This window comes from Mchenga conophoros, linkage group LG3, assembly GCF_057382185.1.
Source record: "Mchenga conophoros isolate Kocher_MC1m ecotype Shallow Benthic linkage group LG3, M_conophoros_male_GT1.1, whole genome shotgun sequence".
Classification (NCBI taxonomy): domain Eukaryota; kingdom Metazoa; phylum Chordata; class Actinopteri; order Cichliformes; family Cichlidae; genus Mchenga; species Mchenga conophoros.
Genome location: NC_140528.1, coordinates 18,924,842 through 18,945,760, shown reverse-complemented (window position 1 = coordinate 18,945,760; position 20,919 = coordinate 18,924,842). Strand labels below are relative to the sequence as shown.

At 42.1% G+C, this 20,919-nt stretch overlaps 1 protein-coding gene and 1 long non-coding RNA gene across 2 annotated transcripts; both read right to left on the bottom strand.

Annotated features, from left to right (window-relative positions):
* Nucleotides 1-16,131: 16,131 nt before the first annotated feature.
* LOC146577553 (uncharacterized) lies at nucleotides 16,132-17,313 on the bottom strand. The gene is made up of 3 exons (XR_014891429.1): nucleotides 16,989-17,313; nucleotides 16,708-16,863; nucleotides 16,132-16,480 (listed from the first exon to the last, which is right to left on the bottom strand). It is a non-coding gene; the product is annotated as an uncharacterized LOC146577553 (long non-coding RNA).
* Nucleotides 17,314-17,320: 7 nt separating this feature from the next.
* LOC146577552 (uncharacterized) lies at nucleotides 17,321-20,141 on the bottom strand. Its single transcript, XM_085268377.1, has 8 exons — nucleotides 20,004-20,141; nucleotides 19,814-19,907; nucleotides 19,173-19,479; nucleotides 18,390-18,436; nucleotides 18,177-18,294; nucleotides 18,011-18,102; nucleotides 17,816-17,909; nucleotides 17,321-17,454 (listed from the first exon to the last, which is right to left on the bottom strand). The coding sequence occupies exons 1-8, from the start codon at nucleotides 20,105-20,107 to the stop codon at nucleotides 17,321-17,323; spliced, it is 990 nt and encodes a 329-aa protein (XP_085124503.1). The 5' UTR covers nucleotides 20,108-20,141.
* Nucleotides 20,142-20,919: the final 778 nt, after the last annotated feature.

Here is a 20,919-nt window from a genome sequence, read left to right as displayed (position 1 = left end):
GATGCTGACCAATAGGTTTCTATTAAAGGTTGTAATTTGTATATGAAAAAGTGCTTTGGCTCAGCAGGGATCAGCTTACAGGTAGAATACAGCTGCTGGATGGGATTAGCATGTCATAGCTATCTACCAAACTGCTAACTGGGGGATTTCAGGCCATCTATGGATCATTTTTGCTAACTGTTTATTCAGCTTAGGCTCACAGGGCTGCAGCCTGTGCCCTAGCTGTCATAGGGCAAGAGGCGTGGTCCACCTGCACAGGTGAGCAGTCCATCACAGGGCCAACAGAGAGAGACAGAGAAGCACTCTCTCACATCCACACCTACAGCCAATTTAGAAGCACCAATGAACCTAAGCAGCATTTCATTGGACTGTGGGAGAACATCCAACCTCCACAGAAAGGCCAACAAGCTTCAACCTACAACCTTCTTGCTTTAAGGCACTAGTGCGAACCACTTTTCCCCATTTCAGCCCAAATCCTGCATCTTCCTGTTTCTGACTCCAGGCCAGCTCCACTAACACTTTCTCATCAGACACTGCCACCTAGTGGAGGAAGTCTTAGTCCCATTTGAAGCTTCAGATTACAGTTAGTTCCTTTACAAAGAGGTGGAGGTGGTGGGGCCACAGCACCATCATCACTGAGTGCCATAGGACACTTAACCTTTGTTTCCATATGCTGGGAACTTCCTGTTGTTCCAAGGAGGACTGGAAAATGTGTGAAAACCTCCCAGTCAGTTCCTCACAGCACACTTCAATCATTTCCCTCCCACAGCATCAGGACCAGGGCTTTTTCTCTCTTTGGTCCCACTAAGAGATTTCCACACAAACACCTCATCAGTGGGACTCTCAGAGCTACCAGCCCTTTGCTACAATCACAAAGCTCTTCATTGAAATCAATGATATCAAAGCTGGAATCAAATGAGTCCAAGTCTTCTGCTGATTCAGCATCACATTCATCTTTGCTCCTTGTTCTGCATCCCCACCATGGACTTCATTCCTTTCCAAGCCAGCCTTGAGTGTCCTTTATTCAGCTCATCCTCTGCTTTACTTTTACACCTGATTTTAGCTGCTTTATCTCTCTTTCAACAAGTTTCTGTGCCTCAATCTTTTTCTTCTCTCCCTCATAACAAGACAGCTTCTTCTGCCTGAGAACATGTTGGAGTGATTTACTAATCCAGGGCTGCTTATTGGGGAAAATACTTCCTGTTTCCAAAGTAATCCCCATTTTTCCCAGAAAGAAATGTAAGTAGAAATCGATGATCTAAGTGAGAACATGAGCCTTTAAAAAGTCCCAGTGGGTGCAGTCAAAGCAGTCCCTCAGTCCCAGTATATAGTCTTTGGTCCAGACTGGAACAACTGTGTGCCCAGTTTGAGCTCTCTTCAGTGCTGTGACCTGACAGACCCAGAGGGGCCATCACATCACATTTAGAAGCTCCCCTAATGGAGCCACAACACATGTCCAACACTTAGTCTGTCTTGTTGGACCAACTGGAAGAAATGATTCAAGGACTTAGTCACAGAACAGAGATTCAAATCTCCAAAATCCAACTGGCTGCATCAGGACATATAGTCTGAAACTCTGCACAGTTTCCTGTTTGAAGCTGCTTCCTGTTGGCTTCAGCTGTTTGGAGTTTCCATTTTCTAAACTTCTACATTCTGAACCTTCTTCAGCTCTGAACAGATGATGAAACACTGAATGATTTCAAGCTCACACTTTGTCTAATAAACTTACATCTTTCATTCTTTATACAGATTGAGGTGCTGTGGTTTGTCAAAGATCAGCTGTGATTATCTGGCAGCAGCACTGAAGTCCAACCCCTCCCATCTGAGAGAGCTGAACCTGTGGGGAAACAACCTGAAGGATCCAGATGTGAAGCAGCTGTCTGATCTTCAGCAGAGTCCAGACTACAGACTGGAGACTCTGGGGTCAGTAGAGTGATGGAGTGAGTGGGTGGTGCTGTCAGCAGTATTGTACTAAACACAGTCAGTATGAAACAAAGATCCAGTGTTTCCTGTAAAGCTGCAGCTTCTCAGTGAAGCTGTGAGAGGAGAATGGTGACAGGCTTCAGGATTGGACACAAACACTTCCTGTTTCTGACCTTTATGGTCACCATAGTAACGGCTGACACGCTCTGATCAAACACTGTCAACAGCCAATCAGCTCTCTGAACAAAGCAGCACGCAGACCAATGACTGCATTCGTTTCCAAGTTTAAAGCAGTGAAGAACACAGTCTGTAGGTGAGGAAGAATTTAGTGAGAGCAGATGTTTGGATGGAATTCCTCCAGTTAACAGCTGGAACCGTCCATCTGGATTGTTGGGCTTGTTGTTGGGGTTCCTACAGAGCTCAGAGTGGACACACCAAGGTTCTTCTAATGAATGAAAGTCCAAACTCAAACTAGGAGGGAAAAACATTTTCATCAACTTCAATAAAAATCCAAAGATTAGAAAAAGTGAAGCAACAATGAGTCCTAGTACAGTCCCAGCACTGAAGTCCCTGCTGCTCTTTATACTGGATGTGCTGCATCACTGACTGACAGCTGATGAAGAGTCTCTGGAAACACTCGTTTATCTCCTCTGCTCTTCCTTCTTCTCTCTGCAGGTGGAGGTGATGATGGTAAACAGGACGGTGTGTGTGCTGAGAGAGGAGGAGCTGTGTCCTGATGATCCAGAGAGGTTGAAGCAGCAGCAGCTTGTGTGTAGAGACGCTCTGACTGGGCCATGTTACTGGGAGGTGGAGAGGAGAGCTTCATCCAGCAGTGACTGACAGAGGAATGAGAAGAAGTGCAGATGACTGTCAGTGCTGCAGAGTGAACTGCTCTGAGAACAGCTCCACTGTCAGACACAATGTAGAGTCCAGCATCATCCCTGTGTGTCCCTCTGGATCTGACAGAGGATCATCAGTGTATCTGGACTGCTCTGCTGCTGCTCTGTCCTTCTACAGTCTCTGCACAGTCTCTGTCTGACTCTGGCTACATTTTTGGCATTTATATTCTTGGTTGCTCTCTTTATATTTTTCACATGCAAAATGTGCCCATCTTTGGCAAGATTCATACTGCACTTGGAAAGGAAAAATAAATGGCTCATATTCTGTTTGGTGAATACTATTACTCAACATTTTAATTATGATTGGCAAGTAATGATACTAAGACTTATGTGTTTCTTTTGTTTTGTTTTGTTTTGTTTTACCATTTCAATCATGCTGCGGTCAGCGTTAGCATCTAACATGGAGCAAACAATGCAGTAGTCCTCAGCGTTCCCTGAAACACAATCATAGTTAGGTTTTAATCAAACATTATTTATTGAATAATTAAAAAATAATAGTACATTTTTTCCAAATATACTTCCTGGAAAATTAGTCTAAATTAGACTTTGAGAAGGGTCTTATCTGAAAGTGTTTGAAGAGCACTATTTGTACTATGCTGTTTGAAAAGCACTATTTAAATTGGAAGTACGCACTAACGTGATAAGGACTTTACTGGACTTACCTCGATTTTCAAGTAGGGTGCAAGCTATCTGCATTCGCTCCAGCACAACTGGCTCTGTAGTGGTTGACACCTCACTGACCTCTCCAAAATCAAGGTAGTGTTCTGCAAACTGTGAGATTGATCATAATTAGAATGTAAAGTCTTAATTAGGTAAAGGATAGGATAATTATAAGCCACAAGGCTTCAGCCTATTCCTTTTTCAGTTACTGTATGATTAAGTACTTCTATGTAAAATGATCATCTTTGTTGTTGTTGACCGAAATAACTTTCACTTCACTTAAATTCACTTAAAGTCTTAATTCTAGCTAACAAGAAACTGAATCATTTGAATACGGGTTACCTTTAACAGTAAAACTCCACAACTGCAGGAATCCTGTCGCTTGTTGTGTTGCATAGTCTGTAACTGCCACTCCATGGTGTCTTCATGCCCTCTCATCCTCAGAAAATTCCTAGTTGAACAAAAGTGTTTGTAATGAAACAAGATGTTTTTTTTTTTAATCTAAGAATAACACCTCAGTATCATACATACCTCCAGTTGCGCAGAATTTTCCTGTCATAAACACCTTCATTCCCATGGGGTCTATGAGCAGTATTTTCTGTGCAGAAATGTTGACAATCTAAAGAAAAAGTTAAATTAAAAATTACAATTGTTTGTGCCACTGAAAACTTATTTAAAAATAACACTTTGTGCAAGAAACTGCTTCACAACAAATTATGCAAATTAATAACAAAATGAACACATACCACAAGAATCCAGTGTGTACCAAAGTTCACAGGGCACAGCCACGTCTTCAACTGGGAACTTCATCTGTGGGATTGGAAGTGCAGAGTAATTTGGATTTACTTAGGTACCATGCGTCTCAGGGTGTTTTCAAATATAGTCTTCTTTAAAGGAACCGAACTCTTTCCTCAGCAACAGAAAGGAGTCAACTGTTTGGACCACTTCTGAGCTTTCAACATACCAGTTGAGGCATCTGAACTGCCCAGAAAACAACGAGCTTGCAACTACTGAACAGAGCAGGTGTGCAGCATTCTGCACAAGTATACAAAAATGTTAGAGAACAGTAAATAGGTTTTTTTTTTATTTCAAAATTAGTAGGTAAATGACATTTCTTACTTACCTTTCGTCTGTCAATAACACGGTGCAGATATGCATCAATGACCTGTTTTGAAAAATCTGAGTTTATACAACAACAGCAACAATTTTTGAAGTAACTGCTTGAGTGCTGTACACAAAAACATCTAAAGGAATAGAATTGCTGATAAAGGTTCTTTCTGCATACACTGAAACTGGGTATTATGATGTCACAGATGTCACAACATCTGTGTTGTGGTTGATAACATTTTTTCCTGTTGAAGTGAATGGGTGAAACCTTATCAGAGTTTTGCAATATAACCCCCCCCCCCCCCCCCCCCCCACCTACCCGCACATTTTAAACTATTAATGGTCTCTGCACTGCAAATGCTTCAGAAGGAGCAGAACCTCGAAATCAGACTCAATAATGATAAGTTCTCTTACCTCATCAGAAACCACCGTGACCCCTGCAGTGTTCGAAAAGAGGAATCCAATAACTTGTATGGTCCAACAGCTGCCTCCAAGCGCCCAGTATCCTTTGCACGCCATAGCCTCTTTACTAAAAGAAAAATATGATAAGTTAGCTCAGGCATGCATGAGATTTGTAGTGGATAAGCTTGGTAAAGGCCAACGGGCCACAACAGGAAAAAGTCAATACAATAGGCATGCATTTACACGCAGAGAAATAGGAAAGGTACAGCGGGTGGGCAAAATAGAAAATTACTGACAGGCAGATCCATTTCCAGACTTCCACAAGCTCAGTGCACGTTGCATGTTTCTTTATATCCAATATGAGTTGAAGACTTCAAAATGCAAACAAAGTCATGCAACAGTCAATTAAGTTGCAACGCCAAACTGGCAACAAATGACCAACTGGTCAAAAAGAGTTGTTCACTATGTCACCTTCATTTTCTAAGCTTTGTTTCCGGGAGGGAAGTTCTTGTTCACGCGGTGGTTTCACGTAAACCCTGAACCTCAGGTGGTGAAGCGAGGTGGTGAAGCGAGGGCAAACTCTTCTGAATCTTGAGGTGTAGATGTGTCCTCTCAGGTTGCTCTGGAACCACGTGACATTCTGCATCTAGAATCTGATCAACATGTCTACACCAGACTAAGTTGGCTCCAACATTTATGGTGTATATCAGCGGTCCGGTCCGTGAACGAATCGTGCCAGAATGCCATTTCTGACTTGGGTCTCTGTAGTCTCTGGCGAGAACTCTTTGTCCAACATTGAAGAACCTGGTTTTGTTTCTTGTTGCTTCCACCATGGAAGACTGTTTATCTTGGACATCCTTGCGAATGTCTGGTTTCAGCAAATCTAGATGTGATCTCAGATCTCATCCCATGAAGAGCATTGCAGGTGTGTGTCCAGTTGTTGCATGAGTGGTAAGACAGTAAAAAAATTGTCAATTTTCTGTTGTAGCGGTTTCCCCTCTGTGCGACTGGCTGGTTCAGCTTTGTTGCAGGATGATGGGGAGCTGAAGTGATATGTCGTATGCCGTTACTCCCAAGGAAACACTGGAACTCCTCTCCAGTAAACTGATGACCATTGTCACTTACGAGCTGTTGTGGCGGACCTGTGCGTGCAAACGGTGACCAAAGACTATTGATCGTGCTGGCAGCTGTTGCTTGCTTTACGGGGAAGATTTCTGGCCACTTTGAGTGGGCATCAACCACAACCTGGAACATTTAGTCCATAAATGGGCCAGCATAGTCTATATGAATGCGTTGCCATGGAGCAGATGACCACTCCCACGCGTGTACAGGTGCTGTTTGAGGCTGGCGCAGCGTCTGCTGGCAAACAATGCAGGATTTAGCCATATTCTCCATTTCACAATCAGTGCCTGGCCACCAAACATAGCTTCTAGCAAGACCTTTCATCTTAACACCCAAATGTCCATCGTGCAGTGAGTCCAGTACCTTTGTACGTAGTTTGGGTGGCAGGATGACACGAGTTCCCCACATGACACATCCTTGGCAAACGGATAGTTGGTCTTTGTGGGTGGAGTACGCAGAGAACTGAGTGTCACTACAGGACGGCCAACCATTCACAGTAAGATCGTTTGACAAGATTATTGTTATTCTTCAGTTCTGAAGCCTGCTCCACAAAACCTGGGAGGTGAGTTTTGGAACAGCCAGGTGTAAATGCTCCAGGTACAGCGAAGAGGACTCCTTTCTTCCCCTTAAACAGTTTTGGCTCGTTTCTCTTTTCACCTGAGCACTTGTGACAGGTAGGGGTTCCATTTGTGTAACATGAAACACAGTAGCTGGAGCAGTCATTTCTTCGGTGGGTTGCATGTGTGGAAGACGTGAAAGTCCATCTGCATTTCCATGTAGCTTTGTCCCTTTGAACTCAATGGTGTAGGTGTGTGCACCCAGGAACAAAGCCCAAGCAAGCGTACGCAAGCCATGGTTGGAATACCTTTCTGAGGGTTAAAGATGGACACCAGCGGTCGGTGGTCTGTGATCAGGGTGAAGTGTCGTCCATATAAATACTGATTAAACTTCTTCACTCCCCACACTAGACTGAGTGTTTCTCTGTCTATCTGCGTATAGTTGCGCTCGGCTGCATTTAGGGACCTTGAGGCAAAGGCAAGTAGTCGTTCGGATCGATCAGGCATTTTGTGAGATAGCACGGCACCAATGCCATATGGTGAGGCATCACAGGCGAGGCGAAGTGGTAGATTGGGGTCAAAGTGTGTCAGAACCTCCTCTGATGTAATGAGCTGCTTAACTTAACTAAATTAAATGCCTCTTCATAGTTTTTTGTCCATTTCCATTTGACATTTTGTTGCAGCAGAGAGTTCAGCGGGTGCAGGACTGTTGAAAGGTTTGGTAGAAACTTGTGGTAATAATTAATTAAGCCCAAGAATGAACGTAGCTGACTCACATTTTTAGTGTCTGGTGCCTTCAGGACTGCTTCAACTTTGTCCTCGGTTTTGTGGAGCCCATGTCTGTCGATCTTGTGTCCACAATACTCAATGGCATCCTTGAAGAACTCACATTTGTTTTTGTTTGCTCTCAATCCATATTTTTCTAGCCTGGCCAGGACTGCTGTTAGGTTAGCCAGATGAGTCTGACCGGCTGGAGCAGCATCTAATAACCAACTCACAAAATAAAGAAAAATAAAAACAAACCAACAAACACAAAAACACCAGGCATCATGATACAGACTTATAATTTGCACCAATGTTTTTTCGAAATTCTATACACGAAAGTGAGCGCGAGAGCCCTCGGTGCGCCTGCTCGCTGCCAAAGTCAAAGTAAACTTTATTGTCATCTCCGCTACAGACAGTCCAGTATACAGAGATATGAGATGACGAGGCTCCAGTTACAGCAGTGCAAGTAAACAAACAATAAGAAGAGTAAGAAAATAAATATACACTTTAGGACCAGGGGTAAAGGATCAATAACAATTTAAATTTACAGTTTGAGGGGAGGGGGCCCCTGCTGCTTCCAAAAAGAGCACATTTCATTTATAATGTTGTAAATCCAAGTCCATTATGTATTCATGATTTGAATCCTGGGTTGTGTGAAATCTCAGAAATGCACCCTAGATGAAGTGAATCTGTGAACTAAGGTGTCGGTCTATTAGATCATGTTGTGGTGATCCTTGTGTTGGGGGATTTGTGTTCATACTGGAGTGCAAAATTAAAACCAATGGAAGATGGACAAGAAAAGTTCAAAGCCATCATGGTGCTCAACTTAGAAAAAATAGAAAAGAAGAGGAGGAGAAACGAGCAAAAGATGCAGGTAAGCAGATGTGTGATTGGATAATGGCAGGTCATCCTGAAACTATCAGAATCAGAGTGAGTCAGAAATTATGTGGGTTACAGTTGCTCCAAGAAGAAATGGTAAACAAACAAACAGTAACAGACTAAACTCCAAACAATACATTATGTTACAGATTTAAATATTAATTAGTCCTTGTCAATTGTTGATTTGTCCTGTTCTCATTGTATGACGAATTATGATGGCTGTTTGGTAGCCGTCTGCATACAATGCATACTCTCTCTCTCTGTGTGTGTGTGTGTGTGTGTGTGCAGCAGCTTTATGTTAATGTGTGTAAGGATTTGTGTCTGTGTGTGTGTGTGGGGTGGGGGGGGGGGGGGGGGGGGGGGGCGCCAGAGGGATTGTTCGCCCAGGGTGCCAAACAGGCTAGGACCGCCACTGCCTGCAAATAAACAACATTAACATCAAAAGTTTTACATTTCCTAAATGTATCCCACAATCTGAATATAACACCCACTTCCCCACGTTTGATCCGCTGTGTTAAATATGATTAAGAACAGAATGCAATCATTTGCAAATCCTATAAACCAGTATTTTAAACAAAGTGAGAAAATGAAACATTTAAAGAAAAATATTAGCCCATTTTGAATTTGATGGCAGCATCCTCTCTCCAAAAACTAAAAGCGTTACGATGTTTAGTGCTGGACCATGTTGGTTAATGTGTAAACTCAACAGTTTCCATTTTGATTAACCTGACCAACATCTAACATAGAACACCTTTGAAGTGGACCTCGCACCCTGTGGATAACTTCAAACACGTCGAGGTCTTCAGAGGCTGAACTTTGACCCAGCATCACAAGGAGCGCCATAAACACTTGTTACGGTTATTAGAAGGAACCCAGCCTTTAGACATCCCCACAATGACATCGTGACCAAGGGTCTGTTGCATGATTTTTAACATGGCTACAATGTGTCGTCTGCTGAGTCATCGTTTAATACAACAACGTACTGAAAGAGAGCATTCAGCATCTGACTGAGCTGGACTAACCTTCCCTTTCAAAAGTGAAAACTGCAACATAAAACTGGAATACAACCAACTTCTAATGAAATGTAACATTTTATAACATGAACACAGATTCCAGGTGAGCTGTGTCTTCCAGGACTGGATTTACCAGAACAGGTATGAGGACGGTGCCTGACGGGCATGTACGAGCTGGAGTGGATCCCAGCTAACACAGGGTGAGGAGACAGACGACCGTTCACGCTCACACTTATTCACCAGTTAACCTAACCCCACTACCTGAATGTGTGTGAACTGTGGGAGGAAGCCAGAGTCCCCTGAGAGGACCCACACAAACACGGGGAGAACATCCAACCTCCACAGAGACTCTCTCTGCACTAAAAGCACAAAATAAAAATCACACCGTCATGTAATTCAAGAAACTGGTCTTAAAAAACATTTAATCTAATATGTCCACATGGAGCCCGTGTTATAAAATAACATGACATAAAGTCATCTCTCCATCTCCATCTCCTGCTCTTTTATTTCTCTCTCTTGCTCCATCTCTCTCTGCTGCTCTTCTGTCTCCTCTGTCACAGACTTCTCCACTTTTGATGATAAATCAGCCTGGTGCAACATGTAAGGATTGGCACAATTTGTTAAGATTTTGAGGAGTTTGAGAAACTAACCTTAAGCATAAAATAAAATTTACTATCAGTAACTTCATAGCACCCGCCCAGCAGTATATAAACTCCGTCATGCTAGCTAGTACCAGTTATTCTAAGCGACTGTAAAAAGTCAGCACAACGAAAACAAACTACAACTAAACTTGGTTTATATCTGACACAGATAGACAGCAGGTCATAACTTCTTACCTGAAGTTCAGTTCCTCTGCCACTATGACCGGCGGCCGCCTCGGGTCTCTCCTCCTCTTGCCTCCCCTTTCCCTTATCCACCTGCTGGCCTCCACCACTTGCTGATGTTGCTAAATCTGTGGAAGCTATGCCACAGCTACCGCCAAACAATTCAGTTATTTTTACACATTTGGCAGCGTCTGCCTGAAGGGCTTGTTTCTTTTTGGCCCTAATTTTTTCTGCACCTCCTTTCCTTTTTTTGTTCTCCATTTTCTTTAGTTCATCTATAAGATTGCTAAACAAGGGGGAGGGTGCATCCGACCTCCTCGGCTGTAATTGGTCCAGCCCAGAGTCGATCATGACCAATTGGCCAATCCAACACCTTTCGTTATTTATACCCTTCCAAAAAAAAAAAAAAAATCGATCGGCCCATAAAAGCAAAAAATCGCCAGCGGCCCACCGGGCAAATGCCCGGTATGCCCGATGGCGAGTCCAGCTATGGTCCTGCACTCTCTCTCTGTTTCTTTCTCTCTGATTGTGGAATAAAAGTATGAACATGTGTTTATAAGTCACACTTGTGTTTGAATCCTGCAGCTTATCACACATTTGATTTCCATGTGTGACGACTGCAAGTGTCCAGAGTGAGGACAGACTGAGGGACCCACTGCTGCACATCATCTGTGAGGCTTTGCAGCCCTGATGATCCACCAGGACAAACTCAGCAGTGTGTGAGGAAGAGGAGGAGGAAGAGCCAGCAGCAGCTGACAGATGGAGAGAATAGACAGACTGTTCCCTGTTTGTGAAGGACTGCTAGGAAAGTTTAACATAACTGTCTGTGCTGAATCAGTCTTATTAGGTAATGTTCAAATAATGTTGTCATCCCAGTGTTTCCAGTGTGGGAGAAAGTACTCAGGGCCTTCAAGTTACACACTATGAAAGGCAGCAACAAGTTTAATGTTCAGAAACCTAAAGTCTGTATCAGCAGCAGAATGGAGCTAAAAATAAATGTTTGTTTGAGTTCTATGAAGCTTTGAGTATTTTGGATCAGTAGCACTGCTGTGTTTGTTGCATCATATTGCTGTGATTGTTTATATGCTTTATATATTCTGAGCTAAGTTGATCTATAGTGTTACATCATTTTCTATAAGGATGTTATGTGTTTGTAGACTTTCTGCCCAGTTTGACCCATTTAGCAGAAGTCAGCCTGTTTAAGGCTCTGATGTCTATTCTGTATGACTTAAAGCAGTTATGACATGGTCTGATTTTCTCACCCAATAAAGGAATATTTCATATATCAGTCTACTCTTCATTCTATCAGACACAGTTATCACAGCTCGTACATTTGCTTTTTACACATATATGTAAGCACTGAGCCACATTTAGTAATGCCAACATATTAAAATAACAATATTTCTCTCTTATATATGATACATCTATATATACACTGTCACAGATACTTGAGTGTCTTTGAGTGAAGATTTAAGGTGATAGGAAATATAAATAACTGCAACTTGAATCTTTGACACAGAGTTCATGCTTCAGAGTTCAGATGTTCAGAGTTCATGGACCGTTGAGGCTGCGAACTTTAAGGCTGCAGACCCTGAATTGGGATACAGCCATCGACTGTGGAAACCTTGCAAGTGGATCGTAAAGGTTGTTACAGAGTCTTTCATGTCTAAATTTGCCGTTAATAATTATATAATTGTAGGAATCATCTAGTTTGCTTACACTGATTACGTTGGCACTTTGTTAGCGCTACAACAACGGTCAGACCCCCGAGGCATCTAAACTTTAGTAAGAATGTGCACTTTTGACACCTCTGGTTAGCATTTAGTGGTCAGTTTCAAACGTATTTGATTTTTGCTTGTTATGAACAAATTCACTTCACTACTTTTCACGATCTGTAACATCAATGCACATTGTTCCATTTACTGCATATTGCACTTTATTCATATCTCTCATTCCACCTGCAAAAACATTGTAAAGGTCGTCACAGAGAGTTTTATATATGTATAAATACTAATATTCTCTATTTATTCTGTTTTATTGCCAAGATGTTAGTTAGCCTTTGTTCAATTGTCTTTTATATGTCAATAGATACGTATGTCACAAATAAAAGTTTCTTGTAAATTATGTTTTTGTAAAGAATTTTCTCCCAAATCTCTTACATGCTAACTGTAACGTGTTATTTCTGCTAAAACCTGAACTTAAATGTGTATATGGTGTTTATCTGTTTTTCTCTCTGTTTTAGATGCAAATATCAAATTGGAGTTCTGCCTCCAGGCCAGAATTGCAGGAATGCACCACGTGTTGGCTGTTTCACTGCCCTCTGTGCCCCACTTTCAGCCCTGCTGTCAGGGCAAAGATTGAGCAGCATATAAATGGACACATTCAAAGTGCTTTGCCTTTCAAAGGTATGTTGGTATTAAATATACCTCATAGTTAAAGTCATAAATATGCACTTCTTTTCAGCACCTCTGCAGGTCTTTGTTGACTTAAAAGTTATTTTTCACATTGTACAGTTCAGTTCATTCATCAGCGAGAGAAAAAAGTGTTTTCATTAAATATTTTTCCTGTTCACCACATTTCCTGACAGCTCTTGTGATCCACACCATTTTGCTTTCATTATTGAGGACGGCTTGGATATTTTTGTTAATATGTACAATCTGATTGTTAGATAAACTGACTGCATTCTATACAACTACATTTAAATTACATGTTTTTTCTTTTTTTCTCTCTTACAGACAAAATGATGTGCCGGTGCACTTTCACTGCCCTTCTGTAACATGACAGTCATACAGCGTGGGGATATGGCAAGGCAATTATTGTCATGTCAGCATTCAGGACTGCTCCCCACTGAACTCTCCGTGGAGCCTCGTCTCCCTCTCCATGTCTCGTCTCCAGCATCTAAACCATTTCCTGAATCTTGGGTAGAACATTCATGTGCTCCACCCTCTGTGCTAAATGAAACTGGGGCTTGTGGAAAGTCCATGAAAATGAAACGTCCTCACTGTGGTCTTAGTCTTCTTACAAAAAAACTTCAAGGCTCACATGATGAGGAGGCATTCAAACAGGTCAATAGATGTTTGCCTGGCCTGTCATCCACAGTGTTTTTGTGTAGAGGGACTTCTTCCTCTTTGTTTTTCAGTTTGCAGAGGACATGGAGCTCTTTTTAAAAGCATGTGCTGATGAGCAGAGACTACAGGTCAAAGCGATGTTTGACATTTAATGGACAGATGAAGGCACTGGCTGTTTGTTTGTGTTTTTTATCTGTTGTTTGTTTTTCAGTGTACAGAATTCCAGTTAAACTTATTATAAAATGCTGTTCACTTGTTTCCATACTTATAGTAAAAAATGTAAGTGTAAATGCAACAGCATTGTTTATACTTGTAACTTCAGAGTAAAAAGCTTATTGTTGATATTAACATTAATGTATTATCCTGTAATCAATAATATTTTTATGCATTTTACGCATTAACCCTCTGATCTCTATCCTGGCCATTTGGGGCCACTTCACTTCTCCTTGTTTGACTGCTACACTGCAGTGGACCAAAAGAATGACGCAGGTTTGATCTTAAGGCTCTAATAGTTGTGTGTGTTGTGCATGACATTGCAACGCAAACATGTATTTGCAAGATAGACTGGAATAAATTATGATGCATCAAATATTACACAGGCTGCAGTGAATTGTTGTTGATACAGGTTATTGAGCTTTGAGTTTCCCAGTCAAACGTAGCTTTGACACACATGCTAACACTCTTACTCTTGTACATTTCATAACAAGACACCAAAGCCAAAATATTAGCTCTCAAAAAAAATTCAAAGCTGCAGCTGCAGCACACACAGCAACAAACACTGTTAGTAAATGTGTCCTGGAGTTTCTGCAGGTGCAGAAAGTGCTGCTGCTGTAAGTCAGCCTAACAGCTTCCAGATCACTGATATTTCTGGAAAGATGGCAAGAAGGGCATCACAGCTCATTTCTACAATCTCCCAGATCTTGGAATACAAGCCCCTGTCCCATGAAAACCACTTCACAGTAGTAGGAGTCCACTAAAACCTACAAATGAAGAGTGATCCTGGAAGAAATAGGGCGCACACTAGTGACCTCAACAGTTGCAAGACAGCCTTGTCCCCGATGCTTATATGAAAAAAAATATGAAGATTTATGAAACCATTAGGACTTTATTACTGTTTTATCTGAAAAGCTACTGGTAATATTTAACCTAACTGGGATTTAAAGTGTAAAAAACAGAATGTAGATAAAATTTTGGTTTTGATGAAAAGGAGTGGAGCTTGTGAGCCACAATGTAAGCAGTGTTGCTTTGCTGACATGCACTCGATGCTGGCAGTACAAGCATTGTAGTGGTTCTTATGTTTTTGTAAACTAACTGTATAATATATTGAGCCATTCAACAGTACACAAATGTTTGTAGGCTCCTTTTTGTATGCAACCTGCATGTCTTTCTGAATTAATTGTTTGTTTATATCATGTTTTTCAGGACAAAGAAGTTAAAGTCAAGTGGAAGCCCTGCTCAACATGGTATGTAGTAACAACTTTGTTGGACGGGAACAGACATTCATACTGTTGATAAATAGTTATCACCTCAATTTGAATTCATGTATTTGGACTAAACTAAATTGGGAGCTGTTAGCTGTCAAGCTGCTCCTCTGTGAGGAGCTTGATAGCTGTCCACCTCCAAAGTCCATTATGAGTTTTGGAGGTGGACATGGTCAAGACTTTTAAGAGTTGGCATAAGACTTCACTTCTTTATAGAGCTTATAGTTGGGGCTGGTTCAGGTCAGCCCTTAGTTATGCTGTCATAGCACCAGACTGCTGGGGGTTAGTGTCTACTCGTGTCATTGTATATATCCAGGAATATGTGCCTGAGGATAGTTGTCATGAAATCAATATTAAATCAAAGGATTCCTTAATGACCACAGCTGGCATGAGTTCTCCAAAGCTGCCTGCTGTCTCAGGATCTGTCTCCAAAAAGAACCAGGGAGCGCTAACATGTTATGTTCTAGACTGATGAAGAAAATGCACATTAAACATAGTATAAACTCACTATGTTAAGTAATGTGAAGAGGATGCCTTTAGCTCCTATTGGGTTGGTTCCTTGATCAGTGCAATACAGAATCATTCATCTGGTTTGATGTAATGTCCTTCAAACACGTCAAAATGAGGCTCTGTAGTCTGTGTGGCCTCCACATGCCTGTATGACCTCACTACAACACCTGGGCATGCTCCTGATGAAGTGGCAGATGGTCTCCTGATGGATCTCCTCCCAGACTCCAGGACTAGAGCATCTGCCAACTCAGGCAGCAGAAGGTTCTCCACGGCGTCTCCAGACTCTGTCACACGTGCTCAGTGTGAACCTGCTTTCATCTGTGAAGAGCACAGGCCGCCAGTGGCAAAGTTGCCAAGCTTGGTGTTCTCTGGCAAATGCCAAACATCCTGCACGATGTTGGGCTGTAAGCACAACCCCCACCTGTGGACGTCGAGCCCTCATACCACCCTCATGGAGTCAGTATCTGACCGTTTGAGCAGACGTGCATATTTGTGGCCTGCTGGAGGTCATTTTGCACAGCTCTGGCCTTTCTTTCCTACCCCACAGTACCTTTCCTTATCTTTTGTTTCCTACTCTTTTACTTAGTCTTTGATCACGGTTGTCTTTCTAGATAATTAATGTCATTTGTTCTGGGGCGAGTCACTGGCTCGGGTGCATTCTGGGACTGTCAGTTCACCAGTGTGCTGGCATGCTTCTTAACAAACACACCACTACAGCAAACATCTCAGTTGTACTTGTTGATTTCTTCAACAAAACACTGAACAAAACATGTCCTTGTGAGTGTGCTGCCTGGTGCTTTTACATTTTGTGGTAATTTGAGCAGCCCAGAAAGCATCCCATGAATTCAATTATGTTATTGTATCTGAACATGTACACGAGTCATTAAATTAGATGGGAAAGAATGATTCAGGGTAAACAACTGCACCAAGGGAATTACATTTTTCTTCTCAACATGTAAAATGTCTGTTGATAAGCAATTTCTGAAACAGACATTATAAAAATCACATTAAACAGATGTGATTAACTTTTTATTCTAGCAAACATAACATCAATGATGACACAATCAGTCTTCATCAGAAGTGCTCAAATCACTCTCATCGTCTGAAACGTCCTCCTCCTCCTCCGAGTCCATTTCCAGGAGTGGTTGGTGGCTGAGGATTCTCTTGTACACGTCCTTTACTTTGAGCGTTTCAGCTTTCAGTTCACTTTGTTTTTAAACCAGGCTATGGAGTCCTTTCTGTGCATCCTCCGACATGCCAACAAGGGAGGCTGTAAAAACAACAAAACTATTAAATATAAGTAAAACAAACAAACAAACAAACCTCACCTCATAAACACAAGGAGTTAGGATCATGTAATTAAACTTTTTTTAAGGGAGAGGGCAGTGTTAGCTAGCAACCCAAATATAGGTAAAAGATCCAGTAAGACTTTAGCATCTGCTATTATTTTCAATCAATTCATCACCAAATGTATAAATAAATAAAAGATGTGCTTACAGTCTGAGGAGATTGTCCCCAACACCACAGATCGCATTCGCAACACTGTCCAGTGATGCTGCATCTCCCTGCAAAGGATCATCTCCTCCTCTCTCAGGCGCCTCACAGCCATCACCTTCTCAAAGACCTTTCTCTTTGTCCGGAGGTCAGCAGCAGCTGCAGTTTAACAACATCAGATGGGAAAACATAGCAGCATATTATGATTCAAGAACAAAACATTCAACTGCTGCTCAGATACTGGGAGTTTGTTTAAAAAGGATATTTAGAAATCAAGAGCTTACGTTCACTTGTGCTCTGCCAGGGCCAAACGTCGCTCTGCATGAGGGCATCACTGGATACGATTTGCTTTGTTGCTTGTTTCCTTGTTGTAGTCGTCAACAGCAGCCGCCAAGCGTTTCTTCTCATCTAAGATGACCTTGTGAATTCTGTGTCGCCTCTTGTTGCTATCTGTAAATAATCATAAAAAGGAACACCTTCACATAATGCATATATTTACATTTTAATCTACACTCATCAATTCGTTTGCTAGAACAAATCACATCCAGCTTAAACAAACCTGGATCTGATTTTATTCTGTTTACAAAGTAGCTGTACGAGCTGTACAAACTGAGCATCAAACGGTCCGTTTCAAAGAAACTGTGACACCATTTTGTCTGTAAAGACTTTGTGTTCGCACTCTGATGATGACGACAAGCTCCTCTACTCGTGCCTGCAACGCTCCAAGGCTGCCATCAGTTTGATCCGTTTCTAAGTGAGAGGAATATTAATCAGAACACAGGATGAGTAACAGTCACCAAACTACAGTGGACTCTGTAATCACTGACTTGATGATATTCATTATAAGACATCTGGAGCCTTCATGTGCTGCATTATCATGAGATAACAAGTATGTTGGTGTTCAGCTTTATAAAACCAACTAGTACGACATCACTTCAACCCAGGTCCAATCCAATTTGATCAAACGCAACAACTCTGCCATCAATTCTGCTTTTACAAGCTTATTTTTCATTGTTTGTTGACACTGTCAGAAAGATCTTAACTCTAAGTTCTTTAATGAGGCCATGGTGGGTCCTGTTGTTATACACGAGTGCATTATATTGAGACTCACCTTCAGCCCATTGCTGCAGTGTGTCGTCATCCACACCCAGCTCATTTCTGCTCGCATTCAGGCTCTCCACTTGTTCTCTAAAGATCCTTATGATCTAAGAATACATTAATAAATGTCATTCATATGGACATTTTTAGAGTACTGGTGTTTCCCCCCCATTACCACACACATTAAAATGGGTGTTGAAAAAATGACCTTTAGATATCTCTGGCTCAAAGTGCGGCCCAGTTGTTCCACTTTCCTTTTGTTCCAGCCCAAAGCCAGGAGGCTCAGCATGTCTGTTCGCCCTGCATTTCAGTTAGTATACAAATAAGAATGAATGAGCAGGAGACTGAGTGGAATCTCACACACAGACACACACCTGCTTTAGACATGTACTTCGTTGTGATGGCCGCCCTAGACAGGAAACTGTTTACTTGCTCCACCTCTTCTCCAACTGTAGAACCGTCCCCATCCTGAAACGCACCTCCCCATTTGATCTATAGAAAGGAGGTCACAATACATGACTGCTGAATTCATTCAACCTTATAACAAAATGTCTTAAACGTATCCAAGACTACAAGCTGCAGTATACCTCGCACATCCAAGTGTGAGCTTTTGCATCCATGACGGAGAGAAAGGCTACGTTCACACTGCAGGTGTTAATGCTCAATTCCGATTTTTTGATCAAATCCGATTTTTTTATCTGCTCGTTCACACTACAAATAAAATGCGACAGCAAACGCGCTCTAGTGTGAACGCTCAAAGCGGCCCGCGTGCCCAAAAGAAGATGTCACACACAACGCGCTCTGTTTAGACCCAGAGCAACAATATTGTTTGACTGATGGCCCTTAATATAAAGACTTCGGACTTCACGTTTCCCAATTTTTGCTTTAAGTTATTTTGTTATTTACATAATAATGTAAATAACCTAATAATGATCCTTATTGCTGTTTTAGAGGAGCGGTGCTTCAAAGGATAGCTGCAGATTTCTCTCAGAATCTGCAGATTATACAGTACAAATAAAATGTTCACGTTTCTCCAACGCTGTCTTCCCAGCAGTTTCACCGGATGGCCAGGAAGCGTTTGCGATGTCTTAACGGGCGCTTCTCCGGCGCTGATAATTGGTGTCTGTCTTGTGTCAGTGACGTAAAAGACGGATTTAATGCGACTTGACCGTTCACACAGCAGTCGCTTTCTGAAACATCGGATATGTATCGGATTCAGTACCACATACGAAAGTGACCCAAATTGGGTTTGAAAATATCGGATTTGTGCCGTTCACACTGTCACACCATGATCGGATATGGGTCGCATAGGGTCAAAAAAGTCGGATTTGGTGCGCTTTCGCCTGCAGTGTGAACGTAGCCAAAAGGACGCATTGACAAGAGGTTCCTCAGCTCAGGGCGCTGCTGAGCCACGTTGGTTAAATATGGGAAATATTTACAGGCCACATCGGAGCAAAGGAACATAATATGTCCTGGGACGCTAGCTGCCAACTTCCTCTGGAGAAAAAGGGGGTAAGCAAAGATCTCCCCTCGAAACATGTTCAATGCAGCTAGGAGGACTAACAGCAAACAAACAGCTATTTCCATGCCCTCTTCATCCAACTTCCCAGTGGACTTTTTGGTCGACTCCTTTGCTGCAGTCCAAGATGAAGATCCACACAACCCTTTCCCCGGGACCTATACACTCAAAGACACAACGTGATTGCGCCCTATCAGGGAAAAACTTTTTTAACACAAATGCAAAAGAATTAGCTGAATTAGCCTCAAGTCACGTTCACACAACACCTCATAAAAACCATGTTTTTATTTTTTTAAATACACATGGTGACAAAATGAAGTGTGCATTAAGATAAAGTCAAGTAAATACGACAACACCAAGAGAAAAACAAAATAAATATCCACCCATCCAAATATGTATCCACACACACACACGTATGAGTATATGGTTATGGCGTTAACGTCATTTTAACAAGATTAACGCTGACAGCACTGATATATATGTGTATCTTACATCATTTGTGTGTCTCTGGATGTATTTCACAAACTCAGCAACTTCCTCATCTTTCTCAATGAAGACACCTTCAAAGTTCCCCTGCTCTGAAGTGCTGAACGAACACGGTGACAGTTGTTTGAAAAGAAACATCAAAATACAATTTTTGTACAAATCCATATTTGATTTATGTACACAATGCATAACGTACCTTGCATTTGATTGAAAGCGATAAAGCTTGCAGTTTCCATCAACTGAGACGGCGAGCATGTCTGGAGTGCAGGCAGGGCAGCTAAAGCATGGCTCCTTGCACATCCTGTCCACCTCAAACTTTACAGCACTCCACTCCAAGAAACTTTTGCTGAAGGCATCAGCTGATATTCGGCCAGTCTTTTAAGTAGAGGACAAACAACAGAATATTCACGGACAGTCATCGTAAACATTGATTTGCACAATTTCCTTAAACTTGACAAATTTAGAAACTCACCCTTCCAAAATGGGCTGTTCGTTCATCCAGCACTTTGACAAAGGCCTTAAGTGACATCCCTGCTGCAGCTTCTTAATGTCATAGAAAGACTGAAAGACATCCATTGAAAACAGGGTGCAGAAATTTAAGGTGCCAGGCCAATATCCACCACCCTGGAAGTCCTTAACTGAGGGGGACCACATTAGGCCACAGCTGGTGCAGCTCACCACTGGCAGTGCAAGGTTATAACGGCCTTTAGGAAGGTCTGCTCCGTCTTTTTCACCAACGTTTATGTATTTGTGCATGAGCAGTGTGAGCGGCTGTGGTGACACGCTCACGAGCGAGCAATGTTTGTTCCCCTCAGAGAAATAAAAAAAGTACAGGGAGGAATGGGAAAAGGAAAACGCCTGGCTGGGAAAGTGCACGATAACACCTTTAAAGCGCACTGCACTGTGTGCCGGCGCACTTTTTCCATAGGCATGCTTCTAGTGGTGGGCACATGAAGAACATGAGGGGCGTGAAAGCTCGGGGAACCCTTAACCAAGTTTTTGTCCACCAGGCCACGGCAGAAGCAGATATGGTATGTAAACACTGGCTTGTTTTTTAAACCCTCTGGTTAAGGTTAATATGGGCATGTGCAGTGAATATCAGCGCTATGTGG

Bases quoted from the DNA above. Each gene is read 5' to 3' on its own strand.
- LOC146577552 (XM_085268377.1), bottom strand. From the start codon at position 20,107: ATGTGCAAGGAGCCATGCTTTAGCTGCCCTGCCTGCACTCCAGACATG. The intron at 19,908-20,003 runs GTACGTTATGCA...GTGTTCGTTCAG, and splicing joins CGCTTTCAATCAAATGCAAG to CACTTCAGAGCAGGGGAACT. The intron at 19,480-19,813 runs GTAAGATACACA...TTGAGTGTATAG, and splicing joins TCCAGAGACACACAAATGAT to GTCCCGGGGAAAGGGTTGTG.